General features: G+C 39.3%; 3 protein-coding genes across 3 annotated transcripts in view; all 3 read left to right on the top strand.

Annotated features, from left to right (window-relative positions):
* Positions 1 to 7769, top strand: part of LOC103146666 (perforin-1-like) — a 16278-nt gene extending 8509 nt beyond the window's left edge. The window contains exons 10-13 of the mRNA XM_016677766.1: positions 612 to 1108; positions 1192 to 1285; positions 6361 to 6492; positions 7487 to 7769. Of these exons, the coding sequence (XP_016533252.1) occupies positions 612 to 1108; positions 1192 to 1285; positions 6361 to 6492; positions 7487 to 7696 (933 nt within the window). The 3' untranslated portion in view covers positions 7697 to 7769. The remainder of the gene's footprint in view (positions 1 to 611; positions 1109 to 1191; positions 1286 to 6360; positions 6493 to 7486) is intronic.
* Positions 551 to 6392, top strand: LOC107837655 (perforin-1-like). The gene is made up of 2 exons (XM_016677770.1): positions 551 to 1285; positions 6361 to 6392. The coding sequence occupies exons 1-2, from the start codon at positions 567 to 569 to the stop codon at positions 6380 to 6382; spliced, it is 741 nt and encodes a 246-aa protein (XP_016533256.1). The 5' UTR covers positions 551 to 566; the 3' UTR covers positions 6383 to 6392.
* Positions 7770 to 10583: 2814 nt separating the features above from the next.
* LOC103146665 (perforin-1-like) overlaps positions 10584 to 11825 on the top strand; it is a 7139-nt gene continuing 5897 nt past the window's right edge. Inside the window, exon 1 of the mRNA XM_016677765.1 lies at positions 10584 to 10610. The gene's annotated coding sequence lies outside the window, so the exon portion shown is untranslated. The remainder of the gene's footprint in view (positions 10611 to 11825) is intronic.

The raw sequence follows: 11825 nt of genomic DNA, 5'->3' as shown, positions 1-11825 counted from the left end.
ATACTTGCACTATGACATTAATTGTAAATTCTGAGTGTTTTGGGGAGCTCTACAAGTGTACCAAGTTTCAAGTCTCTACGATAAAGAAAGTGAATAGGAAAGGGTCTTTTGAAAGTTGCTAGGTGGCGCCCTTGAGCCGTTTCTTTTGCGATTTTTCCGTGGACCTTAAAATACGTAAATTTTCACCGGACTCTATGCCCCCGCCAAGTTTGGTGAGTTTTTGAATATGATAAAGCCCCCAAAAAGGCAATTTATTTGGCACGGGAAAAATAATAAACAGTACAGTTTCAATAGGCTCTCGCAGCGCTTAGCTGCAGTTTCAATAGGCTCTCGCAGCGCTTAGCTGCTCGGGCCTAACTACTTTCACCCCCACTTATATTATTACCAAATACATGAAGCTGCAAAAATATGAAGTTTATCACTTCCAACAACCTACTTTAAGTATTTCTAGATGTGATTTTTTTTTTTTTTTTTTTTTTGTTTTGTCAATTTTAATTTCCAAGGATTTCTACATGAGCATATTCTTCTTTGCTCATGTCTGGGTCTTTATGTAAATATCTGGTGTAATGCAGCTAATTTTAAAAAAATCTCTTTGCTGTTCTTTCACCCAGATCCACACCTGTTTATCTATGGGTGTTGCTGTTGGCTTGGGGAAGATTAAACTCTCCAGGGTCAAGAAGTCTTGCATTAGTATCCTAAAAAACCAGGACCTTGCCACTGGCTACAGCTCTGGTCTCCACCAGCATTTCACAGAGGTGTCAGGAGGAAATGGTTGGTTGGGGGAGTTTTCAATTTTCAAAAATGATTCCATGGGCTTCATGAACTGGCTAAAGAGCCTGAAAGAACATCCAGGTGTTGTTTCGCACTCCCTTCGACCTCTCTATCAGCTCATGCCAAGCATGCTTCAAAAGGCAGCAGTGAAAGCTGCTATTGAGCAGTATTTGAAGGACAATGCTGTGAAGAAATCACCCCAAGAACCACACTGTGTGGGCAGAACTCCTAATGTGGCCTCTAACTGCTGCCCTCAGCACGCCTCATGGGGAACTCTATCAGTGACCATTGTTCGAGGCTGGGATCTCAAAGGAGATCTGGTTGCACAAACTGATGGGTGGGTTGATGCAAAGGTAAAAAACAAAGACCTTATGGAACCTGATGAGCACACCTTTTATATGGCTCCTCTTTTGTTCACAGCTATGCCAAGATGTTCTATGGTTCATTTCAACGCAGGACCAAAATCATCAAGTCCAATAATCCGAAGTGGAACGCTGGGTTTAATTTGGGCAAGGTCAGTAAACATTATCATCACAGATTAGCTGAAAAAGCTCAACAACAAACAAATTTACTCTGCTGATGCAGAACAATTTATAAAGTTAATACCAGCATCTATTTTTGCAAAAACATTAAATTACCAGCAGTGAGGAGAATTGAGTTTTTATGCATCTGTCTTGAAAGAAAGCTGATCTATTCTTTGGAGCCACCAAACAAATTTTTAAGCAAACATTTCATATTGGGTCAAATACCATTTAATATGAGAAATATGTTGTAGTTTCCATTGCAACTAGATGATGCCACAATGACAAGAAAAGAGCACCTCCCTTTAGGCCTAACTTGTTCTTGTTTCGGTTCTCAGAACCAACCTGGGTGTCTGTGGACATGCGGCTCCCACCCTCGCTGCTCTGCTTAACCTGTTGTTGAGACAGGAAGTGCTGACCCTCTCTTATTGCTCTTACAAATAAATCATGAGCATAAAAACTTGGCTTTCTAAACAACAAATGTACAAAATGAACCTTCAATGTCAGTGTCTTAAAGAACAGAGGAGGCTCCGGCCATTTCCGTATCTCTTTATTGTTGTGCTAGTGTGACCGGTGCACTTCTGCATCGTGTGTTTTGTGTGGTGATCAGACAAACCACAAGACATCAAGTCTGGGTTTGGAGGCGGTCTCCGTTTATTTATTCTGTCAATCAGGAGATATTAGCATTAGCACTTAGCATGTGCTCCAGTTCTCCAACCCGATCTCTCCCCAGTGGAACGAATAACAAAAGGGCACTGCTAACGTACCTGTCAATCAGGAGATATTAGCATTAGCACCTAGCATGTGCTCCAGTTCTCCAACCCGATCTATACAAAATAATAGTTAGCATGCATCAAATGATGTAAAGGTGTATTAGCAACTCAAATAAAAATATCCAAACACTTATCATTAATACAGAAGGAAAAATAAACATTTGAACTATATAAATGAAAGGATTACAATAGATTATGAAACTTGCCTCTCCCCAGTGGAACGAATAACAAAAGGGAAGAGGAAATTAATAACTTAATATTTATAATAGTCCTGGAGGACCCTGAACAAAAGAAGAAGAAAATAAGGCAAAGTTGGAGGACCAAACCCCTTATAGTAGACACAGAGGACACAACAGCAGTCAAGTAGAAGCAGACAAATACATGAAAGAACACATTTTGTGGAAATATACAACTATTAATATAGACCCAGTTACACTAGACCCGAAGTAACCACATAGTGCCAGCTTGCACACGTCACAAAAAAGGACTGTACCAACTCAGTTAAACTGGGGAGGGGGAATACACCACATTACCCCCCTTTTAAGATGAAAATAAGATTTTTATCTACATTAACTAAAATATACTAAGGTCACTTATTCCAGCTTAAGTGCATTTCCATGCAGAACCAAACAGTCTCTTCAGCTTAGTCACTGTGGCTTGTGATGTAATGTGTGGCATACGGAATACCTCCAACCACTTTGAATATGAATCGACCACGATCATGAACATGTTATCGAGGAAAGGTCCAGCAAAGTCGATATGCAGTCTTTTCCAGGATTCACCTGGGAACTCCCAGGGATGCAGTGGAACATGCTGTGGCATCTTCTGTTCCAGCTGACATGTTTCACATGTTTTGCAGACCTGTTCCAGGTCATGATCCAGATTTGGCCACCGAACATATTTGCGAGCTAAGGCCTTGGATTTCACAATTCCTTGGTGACCAGAGTGAATCTCATTTAACACAGCCTTTCTCATTTGAGGGTATAATCACTCTGGTTCCCCACAAAACACAACCCATCTCTGTTGAAAGCTCATTCCTCTTGTTGTGATAAGCCTTTAAACTCTCATCTCTAACAGTAGGCCAGCCTTCCATGACATACTGGTAAACCCTTGACAAGTCCATGTCTGTACTTGTGGCCCGGGCGACCTGGATTGCATTTAGTGGAGCTCCTCGCAAATGCTCAGTTAGCAGTGAATGTACTGTTGCCAAACTCGATGCTGTTCCAGTGTCGCTCGTTTCTGGCAGAGGACAACGAGAGAGCCCATCTGCATTGCTGTGTTCTGCTGATTTCTTGAAAATGATTTGGTAATCATATGCTCACAATATGATAGCCCACCTTTGAATGCGTGCTGCAGCTAGGGTAGGTAGGTTCTTGTTCTCACCAAAGAGCATCAGCATGGGGCGATGGTCTGTTGCTAAAGTGAAATACCTACCCCATAGGTACTGGTGAAACTTTTTTACTCCATAAATCAGTCCTAGAGTTTCTTTTTCTATTTGAGAGTACTTTTTTTCTGCTGCGGATAGCGTTCGGGAAGCGTATGCAATTGGTCTCTCCTCCCCACTTGGCATTGTGTGCTGTATAACTGCACCGATGCCATATGCAGAAGCATCACATGCTAAAGTAAGTGGCAGGTTGGGGTCATAGTGCGCCAGGACCCGATCACTTGTCAGCAGACCTTTGCACCTGTTGAACGCTGCCTGCTCTGGTCCAGTCCATCTCCAAGTCACACTGTCTTTCAGTAACTTGTAAAGTGGAGCTAGGGCAGTGCTTTGCATTGGCACAAATCTCCCATAATAGTTAACAAGCCCCAGGAACGCTTGAAGTTCTTTCACATTAGTAGGAGCGGGAGCATCCTGTATCGCTCTCACTTTTTCCTCTGAAGGGTGGACTCCATGTTCATCCAGGATGTGTCCCAGATGCTCAATTTGTGGCTTGTTAAACTCACATTTGGAACGTTTCACTCGCAAGCCATTTTCCTGAAGGTGTCGCAGAACCTTTTCCAGGTTGCATAGATGTTCTGCTTTTGAGCGTCAAGTGATAAGCAAGTCATCCCGGTAGACCACCACTGGTAACTCTTTCATCATGTTTTCCATAATGCGCTGAAAAATAGATGGAGCTGTGCTGATTCCAAAAGGAAGCCTGTTGTAAACAAACAGTCCTTTATGAGTATTGATAGTTGTGTACTTCTTAGAATCTTCATTCAACAGTACTTGTTGATAGGCTGCTGCCAGACCTATCTTCGAGAAGTACTTTCACCCACTGAGTGTTGCCAGAAGTATCGGCTTCAAGGGCTTGGTTCACCGACACTTTGTAATCCCCACATAAGCGGATGGAAGCGTCCCTCTTTAGCACCGGCACTATGGGTGCTGCCCACTCGCTGTCTCACAGGTGTAATGATGTTACATTTTTCCAGTCTTTCAAGTTCTTTCTTCACCTTTTCCTTCATTGCAAATGGAAGAGGCCTGTGTTCACAAAATTTAGACGGCACCTCAGGTCTGACCACGATGGTAGCTGTAATGTCTTTCAATGTGCCCAACTCATCCTTAAATACATCACTGTAAGCATCCAAAAGCTCATTGAGCGATAGGTGTTTTAGCTCACCCATGTACTTAATCTGCTGCCAGTTAAGCTGGAGTTTTGTCAACCAGTTCCTTCCACACAATGAAGCACCACGTCCCCTAACAACCAACAGTGGCAAATCTATGACTTGGTCTTCATACTCCACTTTTGCTACAAACTGTCCCAAAACACTTATACATCCTCCATTGTAAGCTTTGAGCTTCACTTTAGCTGGCTGCAAAGGCAGATGAGAGAACTTCTTCAAGTATGTAGGATATGAAATGACACTCTTTGCTGCTCCTGTGTTAATTTCCATTTCCAAATCAACATTGTCAACTGCAAATATTGCTTTATATCTTTCATCATCCTCAGCATTAACAGTCAAAATGGCTAACTCCTCTTCAGGGTCTTCCTCAGCTGTCACATACTTTGTCTCTCTGCTGCTCCTGTTTGGCACAATCTTTTCATGACTCTTTTCCACTTTAGCTCGACATGCTTTCCTAATATGTCCAATCTTTCCACAATTATGGCATTTAGTCTCTTTGAAATGACATTCATTTGCACTGTGATTTTTTTTCCTTGTATATGTAGCACATATTTGTTTTTACGGGCCTCGCCTTGTGAATGTTTGCCTCACTAGCCCATTCACCTTCGGCGCCTCTCAGCTCTCGAGTGTCTCTGTCTGCAGTCTCCATATTGAGAGCAATCTCAAAAGCTTTGGCGAAGGTCAGCCAGTCCTCCGAAAGCAACCTCCTCTGGCATGCTTCGTTTTTAATTCCACTTACGAACCGATCCCTCAGTGCTGAATCCAACGACGCACCAAAATCACAGTTAGCTGCTTGTTGTTTAAGCTCTGCGACATACTGGGCAACAGTTTGACTCGCCTTTTGGTTGCATCTATTAAAACGGAAACGTTCAGGAACCAATAAGGGCTTGGGTTCATAGTGTTCTTTCAAAATGTCCACAATATCGCCAAAAGTCTTGTCTTTTGGTTTTTCAGGCTGTACTAAGTTTCGTAAAAGTCTGTATGCTTTAGCACCCATTACACTTAGCAACACTGCCACGTGCTTTTCTATTTGGTTTTACTTGATTAGACCATGCACATTTCATGGTGTTTATGGTCTAGTACAAATAAAAGTAAAAGCATAAAAAAATCTGAAAATATTTGAACAGAAATCACTTTACCTATATATTGTGTAAACAGACACAGCCTAGTTGATGTATTTCATATCTTGTACTGTTGTTTGGTTCTGTGTTTTGAGTTTGAGTTTCTTTCTGTCTAGTCATGTTTTCCCCTGAGTCTCTGTGCTGTCTTGATTGATCCCAGATGTGTCTCGTTCCTGTGATTACCCTCCCAGTGTATTTAGTCCCACCTGTTGTCTGTGTTCCTCGTCAATTGTTTGTCGTTTGCACTGTTGGTTGTACGTCTTTCTCCTGTCGCTGCTCATACTGGTTCTTCGTTGACTTCCCAGCTACTTCTGTTTTTTGGTTCTGTCTTCTTGTGGATTATCATCATTAAACATTATTTCTACATGACATCCTGGGCCTGCTGACATTGTATTTCACCACTCACCTACCAAATCAAGAAAGCTATTGTGTTTCGGCTGAGATTACTCTGCATTTATCAACTTTTGAGATGTGTGGAAAACGGTTTTATTTTCTATATCACCTAAATAATTTGACTTTGAACGTCAAAATATGCATCTGAATGATCATTCAAATTTTCTCATGAAGGTTGACACAAGGCTGGTTCTGAAGATCGAGGTTTGGGATGAAGATCCGAAATCTGAAGACCTTCTCGTACAGTGCGAAAAGTACCTGAGCCCTGGCACGCACACTTTCACGTGCAAAGGAAAACTTGGAAACGTTGAGGCTAAATACACTCTGACCTGTGAACCGTATCTGACTGGAGAAAAGTGCAGTCGTTATAAACCATTTCCTTAGTGATAGGGGATTGGTGAGTTTTGGGAATGAAAACATTTCATTTCATCACATAAAATTAACTCACTAAATCTGGTAGAAACTCACAATTTATTTTTAATAGTTTAATTTTGTTAAAGACCTAGCTAATTGTGCATTTATCTTACAATGAAAAAAAAATCAAGATTTTGTGTAACATTTAATCACAAGAAATAACTATGCTTTAATATATGCAACCAGAAATTGTGTTCCCTTTAATGACAATAAAATTTTTGAAATTGCTACAAGTNTACTTGAATAGACCATGCACATTTCATGGTGTTTATGGTCGAGTACAAATAAAAGTAAAAGCAGAAAAAATCTGAAAATATTTGAACAGAAACCATTTTACACATATATTGTGTAAACAGACACAGCCTAGCTGATGTATTTCATATCTTGTGCTGTTGTTTGGTTCTGTGTTTTGAGTTTGAATTTCTTTCTGTCTAGTCATGTTTTTCCCTGAGTCTCTGTGCTGTCTTGATTGATCCCAGATGTGTCTCGTTCCTTGATTACCCTCCCAGTGTATTTAGTCCCACCTGTTGTCTGTGTTCCTTGTCAATTGTTTGTGGTTTGCACTGTTGGTTGTACGTCCTTCTCCTGTCGCTGCTCATATTGGTTCTTCGTTGACTTCCCAGCTACTTCTGTTTTTTGGTTCTGTCTTCTTGTGGATTATCTTCATTAAACATTATTTCTACATGACATCGTGGGCCCGGCGTTGTATTTCACCACTCACCTACCAAATCAAGAAAGCTGTTGTGTTTTGGCTAACATTACTCTGCATTTATCAACTTTTGAGATGACTGGAAAACAGTTTTATTTTTTATATCACCTAAATAATTTGACTATGAACGTTAAAATATGCATCTGATTGACCCTCCATTCAAATTTTCTCATGAAGGTTGACACAAGGCTGACTCTGAAGATTGAGGTTTGGGATGAAGATCCGAAACATGACGACCTTCTCGTACACTGTGAGAAGTACCTGAGCCCTGGCACTCACACTTTCACATGCAAAGGAAAGTCTGGAAACGTTGAGGCTAAATACACGCTGAAATGTGACCCGTATCTGACTGGAGAAAAGTGCAGTCGTTATAAACCATCTCCTTAGTGATAGGGGATTGGTGAGTTTTGGGAATGAAAGCATTTCATTTCATCACATAACATTAACTCACTAAATCTGGCAGAAACTCACAATTTATTTTTAATAGTTTAGTTTTGTGAAAGACCTAGCTAACTGTGTATTTATCTTACAATGAAAAACAATTTAGATTTTGTGTAACATTTAATCACAAGAAATAACTATGCTTTAATATATACAACCAGAAATTGTGTTCCCTTTAATGACAATAAAATTTTTGAAATTGCTACAAGTTGTTGACTTCATATATTTTTGACAAATCTTGTATTAGTTGTATGAATTATGTTTTATATGTGTTACTATAAAAGAGAGAGAGAGACGTAGTTACGTTACAGGACGTGTCACAAAACTATTTGGTCAAGACCTTCTGTATGTAGCAAAGCGAAGAACCAGGGGACAAATTCCAGCCACACCCAAGTGGTTGTAACCTCATGTCACAGAATCACAGACTGGACATCTTTTTCCCCCTCAAGTAACCCAAACTCCAGTGACCCAACCTCTCCTTGTGGTAGATAAACCTCAATTCACTCAGTAAGCTTCATTCAGTCGCCTTCACAGTCTCATTTCAAACTCCCTTCTTTCCTCTCATCTCTCCTACCTTCAGAACTCAGACAATCCTGATCCAGTTGCTCCAGGACAAGAATCACACACTACACTCATTGTTCTATTCAAAATAAACTTTATTTATCTAATTTAATGGTCTCCTGTATGAGTTCTGTATGTGGTCAAGCTAATAGCTCCCATTATGACAATGTGTTGTGATTCATTTTAATGAATACCTTACTCCTAAAATGGGTGGGCCTTTGTGCTCTGGTTGGAATGAAAGTACCAGCAACCCTAGTTTATGAAGGAGGATTTAATAGAAATGCATGACAATAAAACAGGGCTTCATAGAAGCCTGGGGGATTATGGGTCAAATGAAGGAATATGTCTGAAACTTACAGGTCAACCAAGAGGAATTACAGATGAATTTAAAGCACAACACAAAATTATGGCAGGATTTGAATCCATCTGTGTGCTTTTTCTGTGCGCCAATGCTCGGCTGCTCCAGAGAGAACAACTCCAAGAAAAATACACACAGAGTGGGTCAAATCTAGTTGCCCAAACTGAAGAACTCCTGTCTGTTTTATGAGTGCAACACAATAAATCGACTGGATGCTGTGACGCCTTAACCCTCACCCCCTAAATCACCAAAAACGGCTGAAAAGGCATACCCAAATTAAATCAGATGCTGTTCTGGAATAATTTGAAGTTCATGAAAAAGCTTGGTCTTTTTATGAAGAAGACAAGCTAAATGTTCTATTTATGCAGTCAAAAATACTCTAACTGTAAGTAGTTTGTAGCTATTACGTTTGCCACACACACAAAAAATAATAATTTTGGCTTCACCCAGATTTTTCATTTTTATTTCTTGTGAATACACATTGAGTGATGACTGTATGGACTGGCAAATACAAAAAATCTGTAATTTTGGACATGTTTATTTTTCAGTATGTACAGGTGTTGTCCAAGTGTGCCATTCAGAGTCTCCATTTGGCATCTCCAAATGGCACACTTGGACAACACCTGCTATACAAACTTCAAATGGCTGTAACTCCTCAGTCATCAATGATGGCTCTAATGAAAAATAATCATCAGAGGAATCCTCAGGTAGACGCATTATTACAGATAGTGGAAATTGCTTATAATTATATAGATAAAATAGCATATCTGGGGGGGCGAGGAGGGGTTAGTGTACAGTCAGACCTCCTTCCCCTTGTTACAATACATTGTCTGTCCATCCGCCCCATCCATCCGTCCATCCTCCCCCCAGCACTCAATGGTACGCTAGCCCCCCGCCATCTCTCCTTCAACCCCACCCCACCCTTCTAATGATACGCCAGCCCTGCCTTCAACTTTTCTCCTTTGCCTCCCGCCCCTTCTAACGATTTGCAACTCCCCCATGTGTCCCCCCGCTCTCTAACGATACGCTAGCCCCCCTCAACTTCTCTCCTTCGCATCCTCTTCCTTCTTCGCCTCCCCCCTCCTAACGATACACTAGACCCCCCAATTCTCCCCCCCACCTTCTCTCTTTCTTCTTTGAAACTCCTCCCCGTTCGTTCTGCACCACCATTGCTCTTCGGTATGCTCTACCCACCTTGCTCTAACTGTAAAAGTGGACGACTAAGAGTTTCCAGTATTCTCAAATCAAAACTTGTCAGCACTCTTAGGGCCATAATAATCCACTCCTGTGAGTTGTGAAGTTCTGCCGAAGAAACACATCCAGTTTTGACATGTTCTGACAACGTGTCTCTCCGCGGCTCTCCTTTGGTGAGGGTTAAAAAATACAGCTGGATGTTATAACCTTTTGACTTTTCTGTAGCACGTGGCATGAAACTGCATTCATCACAGGAGTGACTGCAGGATCAAGCTATTTCCTATAGCAAGTCAACAGCAGACTACAATAAGTATTTTTGTTGTATCATATTAATACTAATATGACATCATTAAAATACTTAAATAAATTTCAGTTGCCATTATATTGTTTCCTTATTGACTGAAGCTAAATTTAAGTTGTTTTTTATAAATTTTTCTGCCTTGCTGTTAAACCTTTCCTTCATTACAGTTCCAGAACAACTGTTTGTTCTACCAGAATAAAAAGTTCCGGTAGAACTGTTCGTTCTGTTAGAATTGATACTTTATACAGAACACTGCCAAAATAAAAAACCTGAAATATTACCAGCAGTAACAAGAAACAAAGTAACTACATTCAATTGACCTTTAGACAATGTTCTGTATGAATCCTTATCTCTCCAGGGCTGCTGCTTTTTAAACCACAGTTCTCATCTCAGCACACTTAGAAACATTGCTTGTTTCAGCTTCTTTTCGGTCTGTTTTGGAACAGGTAAGACTTTTTAATATGCTAAAGGAAAATAAAATTAACTGGGGAAAAAAGAGTATCTTTGCTTAGAATACACTGCAGCAAATAAAAAATATTTAGTGTTTATTGAGTTCTAAAAATGTTTAAAGAATTAAATTCTGATTAATTTAATTTCACTGATATTAATGTGGTGGAGGTGTGTGGCTGTTTGTTCAAATCAAAGATCTGTGGATCTCCAAAGCTGAATTTGTTGATTAATTGCTGGGAATCAGAATTCTGGAAACCAAAAATGTTGTAGCAATCTCACAAGAGAACATCAAAATTATTGGGAATCACAATTCGCTTCAACATTTGTCTTATTTAATTAGTACAAATTGTAATCCATAATTTATTATTAATTATTAAAGCCAAGCTCAATTTCTAATGAGGGAATGAAGAAACGTTTCACACAAGTTTCTTTACTGACATGCTTATTTCTAATCGAGTCTGAGAATTTATTAACTAAATAGCCCAACTTTACAGCTGAATTATTCCTTGAATAACTTATTTCTTTAACTACTGGCATGATATTGATAAGACAAAAGGAATACAATGAATAAGAAAATGGGAATAAAATAAGATAATGAATGAACTTCATTGTTTTCTTCACATATATCTACTGGCTGAACCGTTTTGTGTTATCTAAAACTCTACTAATGTTTCACCATCATTAGCTGCTGCTCCCATGAACAAACACGCTCTAACTCAAAAATGTGATATTAGCTTGCACTAACACATGCAAAAAAATAAATAACTGAACAAAGATACACAATGTAAAAATGTACATAAAAGTTGAAATGCATGTATGAATTAAATGTGTTGTTTAAATAAATATTTAAATGTATTTAATACATGGGTAAGTAATAATCACAATATGATTAAACTATATTTAACCATTAAGTCTGACTTTTATGATAGCAGCATATCCTAGTTGATTTTATGTCAGCCAGACCCTCCAAATTTAATGGGTAATAGTGATATACTGTTAAAATGAATGGCTCTGTAAACAGATATTTACCCATGTATTAAATTCATTTAAATATTTATTTAAACAATTTCGGATTTAACTCATACATGCATTTGAACTTTTTTTTGTACATTTTTACATATGTACCTCTAATCAGGTATTTTTTTTTATTGTTGCATTAAAAAATAACATAACCCTTTAGGTAACACTTTTTTTGACAGACATGAAATTAA

Source organism: Poecilia formosa, unplaced genomic scaffold (genome assembly GCF_000485575.1).
Source record: "Poecilia formosa unplaced genomic scaffold, Poecilia_formosa-5.1.2 Scaffold164, whole genome shotgun sequence".
NCBI classification, from domain to species: Eukaryota; Metazoa; Chordata; class Actinopteri; order Cyprinodontiformes; family Poeciliidae; genus Poecilia; species Poecilia formosa.
This window is presented reverse-complemented; position numbering and strand designations above follow the sequence as displayed.

What these genes read in the sequence shown, in the direction of transcription:
- LOC107837655 (XM_016677770.1), top strand. Translation starts at nt 567, where the DNA reads ATGCAGCTAATTTTAAAAAAATCTCTTTGCTGTTCTTTCACCCAGATC. An exon ending in CTGGGTTTAATTTGGGCAAG is followed by an intron (nt 1,286 to 6,360) that starts GTCAGTAAACAT and finishes TTTCTCATGAAG; the next exon opens with GTTGACACAAGGCTGGTTCT.